This window comes from Chanodichthys erythropterus, chromosome 14 (genome assembly GCF_024489055.1).
Source record: "Chanodichthys erythropterus isolate Z2021 chromosome 14, ASM2448905v1, whole genome shotgun sequence".
Taxonomy (NCBI): domain Eukaryota; kingdom Metazoa; phylum Chordata; class Actinopteri; order Cypriniformes; family Xenocyprididae; genus Chanodichthys; species Chanodichthys erythropterus.
Window position 1 is genome coordinate 34,281,657 of NC_090234.1, and position 22,041 is coordinate 34,303,697.

At 36.3% G+C, this 22,041-nt stretch overlaps 1 protein-coding gene across 1 annotated transcript in view; it reads left to right on the forward strand.

Annotated features, from left to right (window-relative positions):
* Nucleotides 1-22,041, forward strand: part of lrp1bb (low density lipoprotein receptor-related protein 1Bb) — a 359,341-nt gene that overhangs the window by 130,439 nt on the left and 206,861 nt on the right. Inside the window, exons 2-3 of the mRNA XM_067410627.1 lie at nt 9,088-9,225; nt 21,688-21,807. Coding sequence (XP_067266728.1) covers nt 9,088-9,225; nt 21,688-21,807 — 258 coding nt within the window. The remainder of the gene's footprint in view (nt 1-9,087; nt 9,226-21,687; nt 21,808-22,041) is intronic.

Consider the following 22,041-nt stretch of genomic DNA (forward strand, 5'->3'; position numbering starts at 1 on the left):
AAATTTGCTCAATAGTCATTGCACATCACCTACAGTACACAAGTACTACATGAAGTGTGGCTAAAATAAACAGTGAAAAAGAGTTGAGGGTCAGCTGTAAATGGTTGAATATATGTGATGTATACACTAAAGTCAGCTAAAAATGTGAAGAAAGGCAAGAAAGAGATGTTTTTTTTTTGTTGTTTTTTTTCCCTAACTGTTAAGAAGGTGAGCAGCAAGATTTTCTCATTTTCTTCCAAGCTTATATGAAGAGGTATACTTTCAAATCACTTTAAAGTGTTGCAACACAAATATTAGTCTTATTTGCATATATATGAACGTTGCATCTAGGGGCCTGTACTCTTGTGCTGTATGATGTATTAAATAACCATATTAAGACCTCAAATTCTGAAAACCCCATATGGAGACCCATATGATTATCCCCTCTGAAAAAGAGACAGCACATATACCATGGATAGAGCTATAGGGTTGTCTTTGAGGTCTAACTGGGGTATTGGACCTGAGGCTTTTCTTTGGTTCTTAGAAATATTGGTAAAAGTGGAGCTCAAAAGACATGCCCAGGGACCTCTTGTATTGCGGATAGTTTGCTTTTCTGTTCAAGGTCAGTTTTAAACTGGCTTTTCTTTCTCGAATGCCAGTGCACTGAACATTTCAAATGTCACTGACCTAAAGCAAGGGAGGGAAAATAAATACTGTGTCTGAGTGTCTCTGTGTAGGAGAGAAAATAGAGATTGCAGAAAGGAGGATAGAGGAAAACATTCTTACTGTAAACAAGAAATTACTTTAGGAGTGTTTAATGTGGGAGTTTGATATACAATGTCAGTGATGATATACAAACATACATTGGTAGAGCCATACACATAATCATGTGGGAATTACTAGTTTACTTACAGTACCATTAGGGGAGAGTAGGGTAAGATGGTAAAATACAGTGGGTACGGAAAGCATTCAGACCCCCTTAAATTTTTCACTCTTTCTTATATTGCAGCCATTTGCTAAAATCATTTAAGTTCATTTTTTTCCTCATTAATGTACACCCAGCACCCCATATTGACAGAAAAACACAGAATTGTTGACATTTTTGCAGATTTATTAAAAAAGAAAAACTGAAATATCACATGGTCCTAAGTATTCAGACCCTTTGCTGTGACACTCATATTTTTAACTCAGGTGCTGTCCATTTCTTCTGATCATCCTTGAGATGGTTCTACACCTTCATTTGAGTCCAGCTGTGTTTGATTATACTGATTCGGACTTGAGTAGGAAAGCCACACACCTGTCTATATAAAACCTTACAGCTCACAGTGCATGTCAGAGCAAATGAGAATCATGAGGTCAAAGGAACTGCCTAAAGAGCCCCCCCTTTAAAGTACAACATTTCCGGAAATTAAGAAAACCGACTGCTCTTAAAGGGTCATGAAAACAAACACTCATTTTTAATCCATTAATGCATCTCTCACTTATTGTATGCAATTCCACTGTTATAGCAAATCAACGCATCCTGTGACGTTGACACAAAGATGGATTTAAACTCAGAAGTTCAAAATAGCACAATAAAGATTAAAATTAAGTAGTTTTTTTCGCACAATCAAAACTAACAGATGGTAGTATTGTCTTCTTTGATGCTCAACACACATAACTCTGTTTAAATCTCAGGTATTGGTATTGACTACTGAAATTGGCATTTGGTCAACCCTTGTGGTTTCCGTGACAATTTTTTTAAATCATTTTCCTCAAAGAATTCATTATTTTAGATTCCTTGATTAAAGAGACAGAATGGATGATTTCATACGAAAGCCTTTCGTTACACATTAAGTAGATGGATTAGCAACTCCCAGCTGATCTCTCCTCTTTCACATTGAGAAAAGTGGATAAATATCACCATGGTTTTTTAATTAAAAGCAATATGTGAGGGACAGGGAAAGGGACTGCAGGAAGGGTTTATTTTGGCAGTGGACTATCTTTAAAGTGACATTGCAGCCATTCCAGCAAGTTAATGAAAAGGCCAAAATGATCCAAAATGTTCAGTTGTTGGGGCCCTACTTTGTATGGAGCAAGAGTGCAGACTCCATCTGTATGCTTATTGTTCAGTCCAAATCATTTGATTTCCTGAGACTCCTGGTTTCTTTAGGCAACTAATTGAGGCGCGTATTTACATTTCATTCTGAAGGCCTTTTGACACCAGAGCCAGACAGCTGGCATGGCAGAAGACCTTGAACTGTAATGAATTTGAGTGAGATAATGTGTGAATTTGTAAGAGGACTTAAACTGCTATAGGAAAAAGGTATCAATGCAATTACACAAACTTTAGACTTGCTCTTCTTTTACCACCGGAGGTTGAAAAGCAATTTAGCATTTCAGCCTCCTTCAGCCTTACTTTATAATGCATTATTCAGTAAGGACTGAAATTGAATTTTTCATTTGTTTTCTTTTTCCCAGAGGGCAACCTGCAACATATCTGATGGCCAATTTAAATAAATAAATAAATAAATAAAAATAACAAAAATCTCCAGAAGATAATGTGATCTGTTTGATTTAGTCATGGGGCTTAAGTCTTGTGTAGCCAGATCTTCCATAGCAGAGACAGCTTTCATTGGCCAAGGGCCGCCCAAGAGTCTGTCAGACTGACATGTAAAGCAGCCAATCGCAGTTAATTTCATTGTCATGTTTAAGAGTGTGAAAATGTAAAGTTGATGTCCATACAATAACAGACCGGCATGTAAAACTCTTGGACATATTTAAAAGAGTGTATGCCATGAGCTTTACATATTTAAAATAGGATTTAGTTGTCGAGTCAAGTTGATCCTAATAGGCACTCATTGTCACAGTTTTAAACACAACTGCTTTCTTCTTCCATGAGGGGGTTTGCTGTGATGAGTCATGACTACTTTGTTTGCAGTCAGACCGTTAAAGAACACAACACACGTCTCTTGGAAATACTGTAGAATTCAACCAGATGACGACTTCAAAACTCTCCAAAGTGTTTCCAATTTTGTGTGCTTTATGCATTAGACGTTCAGCCAAATTACGTCTGAGACTATGGGTCAAGTAACGACCAAGGTCATGGTTTGATTCTGAGGGAATGTATGAACTGATAAGATGATCAGTTTTAATGCAATGTAAGTTTTGGACAAAAGCATCTACCAAATGCATAAATGTAAACAACATATTTAATATAGACTGTTATACTACGGGGCTGTTGAATGCTAAGGTGTGCAGTTATTTTCAGGGAAATGCATGGCAAAAGTAGCTCCAGTCAGGTTTTGACCACATTACCATGTCCATATTACTTCGCCAAATGATTTTAGTAATTTCAAAGGTTCCTGCAACCTACAACAGCAAACGAACACTGCCCCAGTAAATAAGTATAGTAAACAATAGGATAAAAACAACAAATTATTCCCATGTTATTTTGCCACAACCTTACATTTTATTATGTACAAAAAGCACATACTCTCCTTCTCCTGCTCTCTTTCCCACTCAAACACACACACACACAGTGTTGTCAGCACTGCTCTGATGATTTTAAAAGTAAAATAGTTTAGCAACTTAAAAGCTACTTGACATTTCTCACTAGTTAGGTAATAACAGCACTGTTCTTGAAGCAGGTAAACTTACAGTTTCGCTATTAGTAGTGACATTGCTGCCGAACACTGTTGAGAGACGCACAGACTCTTTAATTACCACATGCTTAATCTCTGTCTCTCTTTCTAATAACTGCATTAACGACTACATTAGTCTGCTATCAATGGCTCAAGCCTCCGTTACTAGCTCTAAAATGACATTTTGGAATTAGCAACGGAAGCGTAGGATGATATGCGCAAGACATTGTCATGCACACAAGACCATTTTTTAAGAACAAAAACCTGACAAACATCTTGAAATACAACATCTGAACAATGTCTTAAGGTATAAGCGGAATAATTGACTCTGGTCCGTTGAATCGAAAAATTAAGCATTCTTGCCTTGGCCTGTCGTCAATTATTCCTTCCTTACTCATCTCCAATATTTTTTTTTTTTTTTTTTTTTTTAACAGTTCTCCTACATGCGAGTATCATAAGCATGTGTTTTCCGCCTCCACTTTCATGAGTTTTCTCATGATGGAGGATGTTTCGCCACGAGTGCTATCTGGCTTCTAATTCAGTACAGGGTGAAGAGAAATAATTTCCTATCATCCTTCAACTGCACAGACACCATCTGTGTTATCCGGCATGGTGCATCTGAAACTCCTGAATATTCATCTCTCCCTCTCATCTGATTAGATTAGTCCCCAATCAGTTTGTGAGTGGAATGATTCTGTATTTGACAATGCAGTTTTATTAGGATAATCACAGTTTGTCACAGCCCCTCACTCAACTGCGTTAACAGAGCAATGCATGTGACATGGGCTTCCTCAGTTGTTTTGCTGCTGTATTTGCTTATGAATAATGGAAAAGCTCCTCATGAATGCATAATTAGAGAGATGTTTGCCAGTATATCTGTACAATTTTAATTGAAAATTAGCACGGATATTAATCAACATATTTGGGACCAAAAATCCCTCTGACACTGTTAAATCTGCTGAGTCGTGTATGCATGTAGAGAGGCCGTGGATTGACACAAATGACGTTTTAATTGAAAAGCCTGTCTTGTATCTTCTCCTCCAGCTCTCTGAAGAAAAGCCACGAGGTTGATCAGCCTGCCTTTTGTACTCACGTTTGAAATATGAGTGTGCAAAGATGAGGTCACTTACATTTGACTTTCCTTAATTTAGAATATCCTTGGGGCTCAGAAAGAGGTGGTCTAAAAAAAAAAAAATGTTTCGGCACATTTCCATGACTGAGAAAAAAGAAAACGTCTGTGGGAACAATGAGATAATTTTGTGGGGAGAATTATTGTTATTGGAAAGCAGAAGTGTGCATTGGCGAATAAATCATACGCTTATTATATGTTTAAGGATGACAGTCCCCCATTAAATGACCCCCTTAATTATGGCGTCATTTTATCTTATGAAGTCTAAATGAAAGCCGATGAATAACCCAGACTCTTCCGGAGGATGTTTTCAGTGGTGTAGGATCAGAGCTCGGAGGAAACTGGGACTCCGGAGATTTGTAAGAGGTCCTGTCACACGAGCTATAAATCTCATGCTAAGTGGCTGTGTTGCAGTTATGGTAATTGATACCAATGTAGTTAAGGTGCAATGTGACATATTCACAGTGTGCGAGATGGAAGTCGATGTTTCACTTAGACGTGTTTTATGTGTTCTTGTGGCTGCTCAAGCAGATGAGGGTCACCTATGTGCCTCATGAATCTTTAAACAGCTGCTTGGTGCAACCGTGTCAATAGACATCTCTGAGGCTTTGGCTTCATCTCTGTCTCTCTGTCTCTCTCCGTCTCTCTTTCTCTCTCTCTCTCTCTCTGTCTCTCTCTCACTCACGCGCTCACACACACACACACAAACACACTCTTTCACAGTGATTCAGAATAGCTTAGCAGCGTAGCCTACATGCAAGCATCTGTTTACAGTACAGAGTAATACCTTCAAGTATACACATTTGCATTTGTGGTTGCATTTACAGACTGTTGGAGAAAAGGCTATTTACAGCAATGTTATTATTTACTGTATGCATCATGTTTTAGTGAACTTCATTGTTTATCTGGAGTTCTGTCTTTGTAAATTCCTGAATAATGTTGTTTCTGCAGTGCTTTTGCATGCTTATGGCTACATATTCATTTGACAGTTTTCTATAATCGCTATAGGACCCATTTCACAATATTTGGGTCACTTTTTCAAAACTCTTCACACTGTGAGCACAACAGAAATCTATTCCGGCTAAATCATTTATCATTGCTTTGGCACAAAATGCATTCAATTACATCTTTCAAATTACATTAATTCTTTTCTCTCTTCGACACAACAAACTCCAAAACTCAGTGTACCTACAGGATAATTTGCACATGCTTACATACTGTTTTCAAAACTTAAGTTCAAATACAAAACTGAAAAGAACAGAAATATGCTGCATTTCTACAGTAATATTGTAATTAAATATATTCAGAATCTAAAAAATCAAATACTATCAAAGCAATTAGGTGAAGCTGAACACCTACACAAGCTTTAAAGGGTCATGAAACCCCTCTGTTTTACCCTGGTTGTTCACACCTCAAAGCTCAAAAAAGTCTGTTAAAATGGATGTGTAAAGCTCTGGAAAAGTGGGAGTGTAGAGGGGGAGAGGAGAGAACAACCAATAAAGCACAGACATAGGACACACTCATTATACAGAATGATGAATATTAATATATGAGCACAGAGAAAATGACAACAAACTCCCAAGCACAGGGGAGAAATGCGAAAGGATATTTAATAGGGCTAATAATAGGCTACTTTGATTACGTTTACGAGCACTGCAGTCTCAGAATCAGTCTTTTGTCCATTAGAATAATCGTGTCGTTGCATTCAGATAGGCTTACACCACTGTATCAGTGTCCAGTTTGCACATATAATTCATTTGAAGAAGACTTGATGAAATATGTGTGCATAACTACACCGTGCTGGTTAATGTTTGGTGCAGGAGAATGTGTGAAATAAAAACTTTAAACACGGATACTTTATTCTGTATATGATATATGATCCACGTGGCAGGAGCTCCACGCTGAAACGATCATATGCGCGCTCCGCATCTATATCATAACAATCATATTTTTCATGTGTTGTATTCAAACTCCAGTTCTGACCGCATCGTGGGCAAAATACAAACACTCATTTGTGCTTGCTGTGCTGAGGGAAACATACACACGGCTCGCATGTCCGAACGCAGAGGTGATGAACAGCACTTTTGTGCCATTTGAATTATCTGCTGTAATGCGATCTCATGCGAACATATTTTCCATCTGTGCTGGTAGATTACAGCAAAACAATCCACATGCACACAAACCTCTGCTCTGGTTGCGTCGCAGGAAAACGCATTGTGTTGTAGCACTGAGGAAACGAACACCAACGATATGGCTCTGAATGACAAGACCGAGGCGAGAGAAGTGATATTTCCTCATGCATAATACCGCATTTATAATCTTATACATAATACAGCGTAGTGATTGGACTGAATGAGCTTTAAGTCATGAATAAATGTAGAAATTGTTGACGTCAGCATGTTCGACCAGCCCATACTTGGAGCCAACCAGCACTCCGAATCCTGCCAGTAGTACACGGTGACGTCAGATTTTGTGACGTTGCTCCGACTTTGCTTTTCAAACCAGAAGATAGAAATCGCTCTGAAAAATGCAAAAATAACAAATTTTAACTTTTAAATAAAATTAATAAGTTCCTTTAGTGTTTTCAATGATGTGCAGCCTATACATATCTGTTCACAGCTCAAAAAATGTGTTCTGGGGTTTCATGACCCTTTAATCTTTCAATTTCATTATCATCCATTCAAAGGGGGGAAGCTTTGGAATAATTTTGTGGTGTTATGTAAACATGGTTCATGTAACAAACTGCAGTGAATTATAAACAATATAGAGTGTTATTATTGTTTTGTTAAGGAATTTTACAAAAGCAAACGTATAATGCTACCTGATGCTAGTGTTTTTTTAGTTCAGTTTTCTATGACTGACAAAGTGTGTTTGCTGTGTGAAAAACGTTGCTAGAGTTCTGGAGAATGAGTCGATTTGAGGCATGTATGCAGTGTTTTGGTAGATTTAGTGCATTTTGAATGTGAAATTAACTGTTGTGCCAAGATGAAAGTTGGTTAGGAGAACTGTGCGAATAGTTATGAAAAAGTGACCTAAGTATTGTGAAATAAGTCCTAGCGATTGTTGCTTGTTTTCATGATTTATGAGGAAAAAAAATTGTATAATGACATGGATATTACACTGGCATTACGACGTAATAAGGATGTTTCATGAGTCCTCATATTCGAAATAGCTTTAAAACTAATAAACAATGATTTATTAAAAATGTAAAAATGCAGAATGTTTTCTGTGATGGGTAGGTTTAGGGGTAGGGGTAGTGTAGGGGATAGAATGTACAGTTTGTACAGTATAAAAACCATTACACCTATGGAATGTCCTCACTAAGATAGTAAAACAAACCTGTGCGTGTGCATGTGTGTATGTTTGAGCTGCATTTATTTGATCAAAACAGTAATAAACTGTGAATAATATTACCATTTAAAATGCCTCTTTTCTGCTTTAATAAATTTGAAAATGTAATTTATTCCTGTAGTGACAAAGCTGAACATTTAATATTGTTATCACCAGTGTTGTGAGCGTCTGTGTTGCTTAATGTTTTTTGATAACCATGATACATTTTTCAGGATTCGTTGATGAAAGAAATCCATTCCATTTAGAAATTTATTTAAAAAAAAAAAAAAAAAAAAAAAAAAAAACATTTATTTGAAAAATAATTCTTTTGTAGCATTACACATGTCTTTACTGTCATGTTTAATCAACTTGAATGTGTTATTGTAGTAATAAAGTAATAATTGATAAATTCTAGAAATATATATATATATATATATATATATATATATATATATATATATATATATATATAAAGTATATAATTTCTTTAAAAAAAACATACCGACACTTTATTTATTTATTTGTAAATTTCTCATTTGAAACAACTGCCTGTTTGATTAAACTGGTTCTGCAACCTCTTTGCATTGCAGAACTTTACTTTTACAGTATGAGATGTATTGGCTTTATCCTGCTAATTAAATTAACATTCATTAGGATAGGTAAGAGAAAGGACGAATTGTAAATGAGAAACCTGTACCCATTCTATTAGCCTTTTCTCTTAAAGAACAACAGACAGGAAATGGTGCTGAAGGAATTTTTTTGCCACAAAATTAAATCACTCTGAGGTTAGCAGTGCATTTTAAGCTAAATTCAGTCAACTGGTTTGTTTCCCATTTTCATTTGCATCCCTCAAAGCTTAGCAAATTGAAACAAGTGACATTTGTCTGAACTCCGTAGCTTTGCATGAAACTGTCTTAGTAGTTATTAAAGTAATTACTGACAATACAGTGAAACTCTGCAGATGATATGCTTTTCCAGAATTACACCAGACGTGTTTGAAAACCATCATTCTCTCCTGTTCTTTAGGTACGGTGGAGGTGATAGTCAGATGTCCCCTAAATCACATACAGTGTATCGGGACGAGAAAGTGTATTCACTTCAACAAGCTCTGTAATGGGGCTAAAGACTGTGAGGACGGTTTTGATGAAGGAGTCCACTGTAGAGGTGAGTACCCTAAAGTAGCCCACTATGATGTCTGTGCTAGATATTAGCTATGCAGGTAGTGCACTGTGATCTGTCAATATCAATAAACCTACAGTTTGGACACCATCAGCATTAATATTGACAGCCTAATGCTGCATATCTTTACATAAATTGGCTTTATACTAGTGGAAGGAGAACAGGTGAATGACGCAGCAGGTGTAATGTTGGACACAATCTACTCTTGTTCACAATCATCCAAGCCACAATAACAAGCAGGTGGAGCCACCTGGACTCTGTGATATAACAATACCGACACAGCAGTTGGCATTGGGTGGATGCCCGTTAGTAGAGGCGATGCACCTCAGGCTGGCCAAGAATGCGACCTTTGGTGAACTGGAAGAGTGTGGCCCCCAGCTGGGCAGTGCCAGGAGCAGCTGATCCTGCCCTTTGATCCAGAGCCTGACTGAAAACAGGCCATTGACCCATATAAACCACACAAGATTATAATGTCAGTTGGGTTGCAGGGGTTTCCTGTAGAGAAGCAACATGTTATTTAGTCTAGAGAGACTGGTGGAAGAAAAATAAATACTTTTTTATTGCTGGAGAAATGTGTCTGAACATGCTGTTAGGTTTCATTACACAGTGAGATCCAAAGGTTGGTTGGTTTGTTTACTCACTTGCATACTTACATATTTTTACTTTTTTTTTTTTTTTTTTTTTTTAAATAATTTCTTTATGTACTTATTTATTTATAATAAATATGATGCATTTAAAATAATCTCAAAAGACCAGTATTTTGTTTCGTTTTGTGTTTTGTTTCTTGTTTTGCTTGTATTAATTCTTGAAATAAACTGAAAATTCATTGTAAAAGAAGCAAATATTTAAGATTCACTATTTCTAGATTTTGTAAATTCGATAAAAAATGCTAAACAGAAGCATTTTCAACTAGGAACTATACTTTTGCATCTCACTGTAAATTCACTTTACGTTATATTTACTGTCATAAAACAGTGAAAAAGAGTCTGTTTTTTGTATTGTCTACATTGGTATATAAAACAATATTTAGTTTTGTGTTTGTAGTAGTATTACTCTTGTGTTTGTAGTAGTATTACTGACCATATTAGCACTTATGAGCCAGACCTCACTTTTCAGGTTTATCTGCCCTGAAGGAAGGGCTAACCTCAAAACAACTTTCCCTGAGAAGAAGAACCAATCACCTTCGAGCACAAGGAAAGAGATTGGTCTAGTTCATTGGGCAGAAAGATTAAGGTTTTGACTTGACATATTGCAGATAAAGAGAGAGGTGCTCAGAGCCTGAAGTGATGTATCACAGAAAGTTATCCTTGGGTGTTAGGAAGCATTAAGAGACATTATGTTCATTGTTCTCCTCCTCCATTTGTTTGTTTTTAGATACAGCTAATTAAGCAACGAGTGCCTGGGGCAATAAATCCTTTTTCCGTTCCACTCTTGCTCAGTTTGCAGACTTCTTTGTTGCCATTTACTTCGCTGAAGTCATACTGCAAATTCTCCCTTTTTTCAAACGTCTTCATTCTTCTGTTAGTTTTTCACCTTTAAATTGATGTTTTTGCAGCTTGTATGCATGGAAAGTTACATTAGCTTTTAGACCTCATACAGCTGTTAGTAATGATACGTAAGACAGATTTACAGGTAGACAGAAGTGGAAAGTCTAGACACAAGCAGACATGTTTTTGTTGGTGATTTCACCATCTGCTGAAGTAAGCAACATGGTATACTTCATCAAAGGGGCTAATTGAATGAGTAAGCACTGGCCACTGAGGAGTTCGGGCCAGGACATTCGGCATGTGTTTCCACCCATACACCTGCAAATGGGACGAAATGAGGTCACCTCGGAGAAGTTGGAGCATGGCAGCTGGGTCTCTGCTGAAACTTTCCCTCCCCCTCTAGTAATGAATATACATAATGAATCCCAGGAGGGCATTACACAAAACTGTGCCCATATGGAAGACAAAGACAGCATTCTATTTCACCTTCACACACTTCGACAATTCTTTATTTTAATGATTGTCCTTCAGTGAAGTGGAGATTTTCAGAGATGGCATGAAAACCTTTCTTTTTCTTTTGCTTTTTGCTTTTTTTTTTTTTTTTCTTCACCACCTGGCTGCCTCTTTTTCAATGTGCAAATTCTCGCTTCTCTCAGCCAGCACTGGTACTTGACAGGTAAAGATATGAGAGGCACATTTGAATTTAGGAGCTCTTAGGAATTTTCAGAAGCTCCTCACAAGCTGTGAGCATACAAGTGACAAGAAAAACTCTCTGTGGCAACACCATTTGGTCATAGTGAAGTGTGGTTATGTGCATAAAGTCTGACAAATGGACTGTCTAATACTTTTTTGTCTATCAAAATGCTTACTGTGCAGCTTTACATTATTATTAGCCCAGCACCAGCACATTATAGCCTGAAATCAATATGAAAACTTATTTATGGGTTGTTTATAGATTTTATATGGGCTAGTCAAGAGGTATAATTGTGTTTTTTTTTTTATTATTTTTTTTATTATTATTATTCAGATTTGATTAACAGCACAAGATACCGATATTTTGTTATTATTTTCATAGGAATGACAATGAGGTCCCCTTCCCCCAGCTAGTGAATGATTTCAAACAGGTTAGTTTTGAAAGCAAGCTAATATCAGAACGAATTTCATTTGCGTTGCCTTTATGCTGAAATGCAGTGACAAATGAACACCCTTAGGTAATTTCATTGATTGTGCTATAGTTACGTGCTTGTATTATGTTCAGTCATTAAAAAAGCAGCTCATGATTCCTTTTCTCAAAAGCAATTACATACCAATTAAAGTAATTACAGAAGTAGAAAATAAAAGAAGAAGAAGAAAGCTTAGGCAAAGTCTCTTGCAGTACAGAAGAAGTCTCCTCACAGCCCTGAAATGTGATTACAGGAATAATTCTCCATGTGTTGTACATTAAAACTGCCTGCTAACTGTTGTACAGTTTTGATCTACCATTTGATCCATTGAGATCTTTTGAGATTTTTTTGATGTTTTAGAAAGAAGTCTCTTATGCTCACTGAGACTGCATTTATTTAATAAAAAATTGTAATTTTTATTGAAAAATTTTTTTTTTTTTTTTTTTTTTTTTTTTTTTCCCTGTGAGGCTTAATTTTAAGCATCATTACTCCTGTCTTCAGTGTTACATGATCCTTCAGAAATCATTCTAATATGCTGATTTGGTGCTCAAGCAACATTTCTTATTATTATCAATATTTTAAAAGCCATGATACATTTATTTCAGGATTATTTGATCAAAAGAAAGTTCAGACGCATTCACTTAAAATAGAAAATTTTTGTAACATTATAACATTATAAAAACAACTGTCGCTTTTCAATTAATTTAATGCATCATTGCTAAATAAAATAATTCTTCTTTTTATCTTACTGACCCCCAACATTTGAATGGAAGTGTATGTATTAATTCTATTTATAGTTATACAAGTATCCATGTTACCCAACATCTATTACTTAATAAAAACCTTGTGGAAAGTAAATGCATAAATGTGCACATCTGCAGGCATTAACAGTCATTCCCATAGTTGTACAGATTTGGGGAACGACATTGTTAATAGATAACTCTGCTTTTGCGAAGTAATGAAAAACCATGTCACAGATGTACATTCCCTCCCTCACTTTGCCTCTCAACAGCATTCAATTATTTCACTTGATTAACTTTTAATTTTCAACAATTCATATAAACAAACAAACAGTATCCCCCAGGGTCAGGATGACAGAGGTAACAATGATACAAATATAAATATCCAGTGCAAGTAATTTCCTGTTTTCTCTTCGGTTTAAAGAAAAGTGGAGTGCATTCACCTACACATAAGCCATTAACATATTTATTGAATTTGTTTTGAGTAATGATATGAAATATCATCCAGAACGCATTAAGCTTCCCCTCGCTGCTGGTCATTTTCCGATGAAACCGATGATGTTCAGTGATGCTGTACAGTTTGTGACCGTTCACTGTTGTTTAAGGATGGCTCATATTGTTAGTCTCAGTGGGTCACACACCTTTCATTATCATGGTACCATAAATGTGAAAGTCAAGTACCTCATTTGAATAGTATAATGGCTGTGTAGCGCTTAATGTGCGGTTGACTATGCTTCCTTTGGGGATAGTCCTAAACCATAATGCAGGGTTAAATTTGTGCAATAACAAGCAATCACTGTTGACTTTTTTTGACCCGTCTGAGCTCATAAAGGCAAAGGCTAACTCTGGAGGATTAACCCTGAAACCAATGCTTTATAATCCAGGATCCTTTGCCTCATGTTTAGTCTCAAAGATTATTTTCACTAATAGGATTATCTGGAGGAGTAGGAACAGTCTTGTTTGGTGATAATCACGGCTTGAGTTGTTTAATATGCTTATGGTTTTTATGCATGACTTTTGTGGTGTTTTAAACTGAAGGTTGTGTGTTCTCATAGATATCCCATAATGATCCAGTCCACAGCAAACATTTGACAAGTTAAACTTGACTGTGACTGACTGATTTGCTTCTTCTATCTTTGCCCACATTCCTTTTTGACTTTTAAAAATGGTTGTCTTTTTGCATCCGTTTTTGATGTGCTTCTGTTTCGTCTGAAACTTCTGTCAAATAATTACCTCTTGTAATGTTTTGAAAGAACCCATTACAATCTGGTGATATCAAATCCAATTACAGTGTTATTTTGCAGGATGGGAGGTTTAAAAATGTATTGAGATGGTAAATGATTTACACTGATGCTTTTGGCTTGCATATGTATATGAATTTCCATTACATGATTGATTACAGAGTATAATTTGCAATGCTTTTTGCACTTTGGATTAAGATTTAAGTAACTGAGAATATCCAGCTTGATATTCACTGTGAAAGTATTCACTGTGAGTATAGTCATTCTTTCAATAAATAAATTAATAAAATCAATCAATCAACCAATTAACCAATCAATCAATCAATCAATCAGTCAATCAGCTATTTAAAATATTGTTAAAAATTGAAATATTTCAAAATGCTATATTTTTGATCAAATTAATGCAGCCTTTGTGAACATAAGAATATTTTAAAAACCTTTACTGTAATGAAATATTGTCATGTTACTGTAAAATGTCTTTTAAAAAAGAACCAATTTTTTCTTCCATCTTTATTTTGTTTGGCCTATATCACATTTGTAGTAATAAGTAATGAAATTATATGCAAGATTTATGCACTTTCCATAAACAAAAGGCTCTTGATAAATACAGCATTTACTTCAATGTCAGAAATATATGGATTTGGATACATGCTGTATGAACTTTAATTTGTCAAGAGAGTACCATTTTTATCAAATCGAATTCCTCTCAGAGAAGCAGACCTGTGGCATACTTATTAAACACTATTGCTTCTCCAATGACCATGGCTTGTGCAAAGATCAGCATCTTAATTTGGTCCCAGAATAATTAGGGGGCCCTGAAAACCAGGCAAAGGATTGGATTGAGACAGACCTTGAAGAAGCAAAGGCCATGAAAGTCTCCAGAGCTGGCTTGTAATTAATCCATATGGGGAAGTAAAATTACCAACTACTTCTGCTCTTTCTTTTCACTCATATTCATGTTTGTGTGGGTGGAGTAATAAGTAGTTTCAGGCCAGATGTGTGTATTACTTCAGTAGAAGAATTTTGTAAGTTATTGATAAGAATAACAATTTTATGTATTTTGTGCCCACACATTGTTCCACACTATTATTCATTCAGCACTGGTTTAATTCACTCCATGTTCTGTTAATCCTCCCATTGAAATAAATTAGCTGGAAATGTGATTTAGTTGGCAATGCATAAGCCCTGAATCAGTATGTTGGGCCGTTAATGTGGGTTCAACCCTCTTTCCTCTCTCTATCCGAAAACATTTGCCTGTTGGACAATTTTCTTTAAGTCACACTTATAAATGTGTCAATGTTGTATCAAGCAAAGAGCCCTTTTTTCAGGATTCTTTGAGTAGAACATTCAAAAGAACAGCATTTATTTGAAATCTATTTCTTTATTAAATACTTTCACTTTTAATCAAGGTAAAAAAAAAAAAAAAATGGAATAGTCTACCAATTGAAGTGAGAGAGGCTACTAGCATTCATATTAGGTGGGTTAATATGAATATAACAATGTTGGGCTTCATTCATGAAACTTTTTTAAATATATGATTAAATTTGAAGTAATTTGCGTGTAAAACTGACCTTCCCGAAAACTCTCCTCTGGATTCACAAACGCTTAGTTAAACCTATGTTAATGAATTCCAATCATTCATAAATAGGCAGTCATTCACAATTAGCATAATCCCCGCCTATGAATTACAACTACTGTACGTAAATTATGTGTCCAGGACCAGTGTTCATACTCTGAAACTGTAGCTTGACAAGCTATAAGCTACTTGTAAGTTAAAGTAGTTAAGTTACATTTACAGCTACCCATCTGAAAGAGTAGTTAGCTACACTACAAGTTACTATCAAAAAGTAGCTAGCTACATTGAAACTACTTTCTTTCTTTTATTAAGCTAGAGGTAAATTAGGAAACAAGTTAGAACAGAGGTGAAATGCAGAAAAAATGACACAAACATTATTGTGTGAGTTAAATTTACCTAAATGTACCCCCAAATTTGTTCATTTACACACATAGGTCATTCCAAACCTGTATGACTTTTTACTTCTTTGAGTAAAGAAAGATTTTAAACACACACACACACGCACGCACACACACACACACACACACACACACACACACACACAAACACACTGTCAGTGTTTTTGTCCATATACAGTAATATTCAGTGATGTCCACTGTTGTTTTGGACCCCTTTGACTCTTACTGTATGTGCAAAAAACCCTTTGACTCTTACTGTATGTGCAAAAACAGTTAAAACTTTCTTCAAAATACCATCTTTTATGTTCCACAGAAGAAATTAAGTCATGCAGGTTTGGAATGACATGAGAGTGAGTAAATGGCTGAATTTTCCCTTTAAGACAATTGTTTGCTTTTTATTTGATAATTTATTGTGTTTTTTTTTCTATTTCAGAAAGTCACAGAAAGTTGTCGCCTAGGGCAACATGTGTGCCAGGACTCCTACTGATATTTTGTTATGTTTAAGGCCTCTAAAGTTAGTATCTGTCCTTGACATTTTTCTGTAGGAATTTTAAAAGAAGGATATCTTAAAAGGAGAACGTTCCTGCATGGCTAGGCCAGGGAGTCAATGGCTTTCTGGTGACCTGTCATGTGGCAGCATACCTTGACCTCGAGGACAGTTTGTAATGCACAAGGGGAGGCTGGATCAGCACAGGAGAGACTTGAAGCTGGATTTATGGCAGCGGTGACAGGGCACAATAAGCGTCAAGTGTGCCTCATCACACGCTGCCAGCAGCATTACATTATCACGCCAGTCCTGTGGTGAGCCTTCATGTGGGCCGAACGACAACGATTGGAGGGGAAGCGGACAAGCTGTCACAAGAAACATAAGTGCTTTGCCAAAAAACGAAAAAAAAGATGTTTCCCTTCTGGCATAAAATTCACAAAACATTCTTATTATCTACTATTTATAAAGTTAAGGTTATTTTGTACTCCCAAAAACATTTCTTACGAATCTTCCTGTTTTTTGTTTTTTTTTCTTAAGATTGTTCTGAAGCAAAACTTTACAATATAACACCATTGATTGATAATATAAACAATGATCGATCATAATTATGCACGATGCAAATTCAGTGATGACTGTACAAAAATGCCTCTAACATGGACCTAGTTTTTAATTTAATAATTTAGCATTTATAATTTTCGGCGGCATTATCACATATAAGAGCACTGTGCAGCCAGTTGCGATGAAAATAGTTTGCATACTTATTATGATTGTTATAGTAATCTGCAGGCAATGCAAAAAGACAGCCCTTGATATATTTTTCATCGATTTGAAAAATATCTTCATTAAAAACTGCCATATTATCAGAAAACACCACAGCCTTTAATTTTAAAAAGTAAGATGATCTTAAAAAAAATTGTGAAGCTCTCAAGAAATTTTGAAGAATTGCAGGGATGATATTTACAAACTTATTTTTTTGTGAATCCAGCCTCTGATGTTTACTTCTGCTTTTAAAGGAATAAATGCCCACCCCCCAAAAAAAAAAAAAAAAAAGATTTTTGGGTTGATGACCTCTATAAAGATGTGATGTACATGTCACATGATCTTTTTTAACAAACAAAAACAAACTTTGCCTAGCAAGCCATGACATTTTTCAGCACCAGCAGAAGATTCTGTGAATATCCATCTGTCTGGCTATGTGTTGGGTCATGAGAGCACACCGATGTTTGAAAGCAGATATAAGGATTAGTCCTGGATATCTGTCGGGCTACCGTCTCACTGCTTTGTCTGACCTTTTGTCTCCACAAATCATGATGCATCCAATAAAAAGTTCATGAATGCAACTGCTCAGTTACGTGCTATGAATGACAAAATTAGCGCTTAAACCTTTTCAGGACTATCAAAACACAACCGGTCCTAAGGGTTCTGTAAGTGATTTCAGTTCAACCACACACTCTTTCTACAATCCCTGACTTCCAACCTGATATCAATAACCCAAACATTCACAATTCACAGACAGAGAGGATTTTGCTGAAAATGCATCGGCCTCTCTCCCAACAATTTTGTGTTGTTTATAGAGCCAGGGACTGTCACAGCTACAGGTGTGATTTCTCAGAGATATGTCAGCTAGTGGGGACATTTTATGCTTGCTATTTAAAAATATATATAGCTCCTTTAAAATTCCTGCTTTGCCTTGTTAACATGTTGCATGCTAACATTTTCAATGAATTCCGTTGATTAACCATTGAAAAGAAATAATGTGCTAAATGGCAATTACATATTTAGCCACAGGTAAACATTCAGTTAATTTCTGACAGGATGCAGTGCAATTACCAGTCTTCTCTTGCTGCTGAGAAAATTTCCTCGGTTTTGGTTGATGAAATGTTACTTGTAATGCTTTCTTTATGAAAATGGTATTTATCTTCTTTTTACATTTTTAATATACACCCTAAACACTCATTGATGCTCTTTATTCAACCTGTATTTTTCATTTGCTTTTATAAAAGCAGCTTTATCTAAGTGCATCACTGTTGCTGCTAAGACATGTCATGAAACTTGTGATGAATCCATTACTCCTTCATACCTGCTTCAGCATGCCAGCTAGTAGTCTCAGGCTCAGATGGCATTCTCACAGACCATCTGCAGTTTGTTCACTGACCGCCTGATTCATATTGCAGACTGGAAAGCACTTTAGCTATCTCATTTTATTTTTACTATTATAAGTAGTGGTAGTAGTAGTATCCTAAAACAATATAATAGGTTGCACAGAGTAGAGACATGTACAGAAATGGTTTTGGTTTGAAATTATGAAGAATATATAACCAGATACATGGCTTAATTCTATGAATCGGTGCTCAGTTAATGATGGTAATCAGGCACGAAATGTAAGAAATCAAAGAACAGATTTGCATACATTCCTTTGACAGTAATGAATGTTTAGCAGTCACATGTCTTGAAATAGCTAAAGAAAAGCTCTTTTTGAGAGCTCATCATTTCAAATAGTGTCTTGTTCACACATATTTTTTGTGAGGCTGGTAAATTGGTTGTCTTTGTACTAATTGTAATTGTGCAGTTGAATCCACACCCACAGACGTCTGAAAAGTGCAGTGAACAATAGCTGGTTGGGTCTGCTGCCTTTCTCAGGAACTGCCATATGATTTAATATGTGACAGGCTGACAGAGGGATTCAGAGACGTGCTGATGTGGCCTTTGTTGCTTGCACTGTATGAAAATAATTTTAGGTTGTTGCTCTAGTATTCCTCTGAGACCATACAGAGAGAATGACAGGCGGCACAGCAAGGAAGGCAGACAAAAAACAACTCGAAAGTGAATTTTAGGTTCGTCTTAGTAGAAAATGATCATGTTATGTTCATTTTGTCAGATATTCCACACACAAAGTACAATATGTTTTTGCTGTTTGCCTTACAGCATGCATTGTGTCTTAAATCAGAGCTCAGATCAGTGAAATAATCTATACAATGAATAATAATGTACACTTAAACAACAAAACACCCAAAGTGATTGTGTCTCTCTATTATGACTCCAAATTGTAAAAAATGGTTTTGTTATATTTAGTTTTTTAATACAGTAGCTGTTTCCATCCACCTATTAAAAAACAAAACAAAAAAACAAACAAACAACATCAACAACAAAAAAACAACTGGATAGAAACTATACAATTATAAAAATGTGCATTTTTTATTACAGATATTTTGCACCACTATCCCAGGAAGTAACCATTTTTTTCTCTTGAACATGGGATGGAAAAGCTTTATTCACAAATGTTTTATGTGATATTCCTTAAATTTGCAGCTTTGGATGAAAACATGGTGACATTTTTGAAACATGACTACATGCGCAGTTGATGTAGATGTTTTTCTTTACAGTTATTATTTTATTCTAATAGTTAGTCTTTTATTTATCTTATGAAGACAGTCACTTCACTCTAAAAACATTAAATATGGACAAAACCAGGGATTGGGTTGTTTTCACCCAGCCATTTTTTCCAACCAATTTTGGATTTATTTTTTTAGCCAGCAATATATTAATATAGTAAAAGGCATGTTTTTACTCACCCCAAAATAGGGGCAAATTTGTGGGGTATTTTAAGCTGAAACTTGACCAGACCAGAGACTTATATTACATCTTATGAAAGAGGGCATAATAGGTGCCCTTTAACCCAACCTGCTGGGTTTGTCCATATTTTACCCAGCTTGGGTTTTTTTAACCCAACATTTTTTAGAGTGTTGGCTCTCAGAGATACAATAATTGCAAATGTTGAAGTCAATTAAATAATACAAAATGTTTCACCAACATTTTGGGGCACTATTTTCACAATTCTCACGTTTCGTGATACAAATGACAACATTTAAAAAATAAAACTTCACAAACAATGATTTCTAAAGGTTGCAAAAATGTGCAGTGGGTCTCATTGGTCAACTAAATTTGCACAATAGAGCCCATGCGGTAAATCATAGTTCTGTTGTGACAGCCGTCGGAGAGAGTGGTATAGTAATGGAGATGGCAATGTTAATGTATTTGGTCTTGGCGGAATAGATCTCCTACGCTGCTGCTGCAGAGCAAGTACGGAGACTTGCTACTGCCAATACATTCACAGACATGCACATATAATATACATGAAATAACCCCCATAGCAGATCTGCACAGGTGGAGCTGGGGTAGGTGGAGGGTTTCTGAAGCACGTTGCAGACTGCTAACAGCAAACAATGCCAAGTTTTTGAATGTTGAGCAGCAAGCTCATTGGCTGCTGATGCCATAAACTACTCCAATTTTTTTTTTTTTTATTGTCTTATTAAAGCTTTATAGAGAATGAGAGGTGGCATTCTGTTCTGCCTTTTATAGCTTATAGGGAAGGCTTTATAGAGACTGCAACTGGACTGCAGGTCTGTAAATATGCATTTTCAGATGCTTCACATGGGTTCAGGGAGGTGTAGGAATATTCATGGGTCATGCAAATGCCCTGAGGTGAACATATCCAAAACTCATTCTCCATGCTTCTGGAGAAGGAATCTGTAAAATGTAGTAAACTTATAAACCTTTTTTATTGCAAAACTTGTAAAACTCACCCTTAAACACAGTATGCAAAAATATCATTACAATTAAGGAGGAAAAACAAATCAATATCAGTGCTTGGGTCTTTAAAAAAAAAAAAAACATTTGGAAAGATTTTTTCATCCCCAACAGATGTAGTTTAGTAGGATAGGATAATGAACTTTTCTGCATGTGGTACATTATGCAGCCAAGCCATTATGTAATTTCTGTGTCTGTTCCTTAATTGGCAGATTCCAAAAAAACGTCAGATTCCTATTCAATTACAAGAAAAAAAGACACTGGATACCAACCAGAATGTTTCATGAAGGATGCCGAACAACCAGGACCCTAGCATTCACTTCCATTTTACGCTTGCCATATATAAACAATTTGGTGTTCAGTGAATGTCCACTGTGGAAACTATTAATGGAAAACCTAATAGCCAGGTTGAGCACAACTCTTTTGTGGCAGGTTGATTGAATTCTGAGGACTGAAGATCAGGTAGAATTGCTAAAAGCTTCTGCAGGTCTCCACACAAAACCTTTTTCTTTCCTCATAGAATTTTCAACAGAAAGGTTAGGCATTTCTTCTAATTTCATCTCTTTTTCCCTGTGTGGAGCACCTCTCTGATTCCACCCGCACAGAGTGCTATTGATCCCCGCCTCTGGCTCACAACTGTCAGTACGCACTGGCACATCCTTGTGCTGATGGCAAGGAAGGGCTTTTAGAGGGAGTGAAATCAAAAAGCAATTTACATGTTTTTCCCTTGCTCTCAAACTCTTTCTCTCTCTCGCTCTCCTCCCACAGAACTCCTGTCAGCCTGTCACGAGCTGCATTGCCGTTACGGATGCATCATGACCAGAAATGGCACATTCTGCTTCTGTGCGGATGGATTTGAGGTGGGAGAGGATGGGCGTAGCTGCAGAGGTAGGCGCTCTCAGGGTCATGGCAGACATCTCAAACGAATGATCAGCTTTGGGCAATGAGGGGGGAAAGGGGTGGTCGTCCATCCCCAGGGTCTCTTTTCACACCTCCGTCCTGCTTTATTTGACGTGTGGCATTGACTCCAGAGAGGTCAAAGGGACTTCTCGGCCTGGTTTGGCCTAAATGAGACCCTCTGAGTATCATATTGAGGCTGGTTGTTGTATATGATGGTGAAAT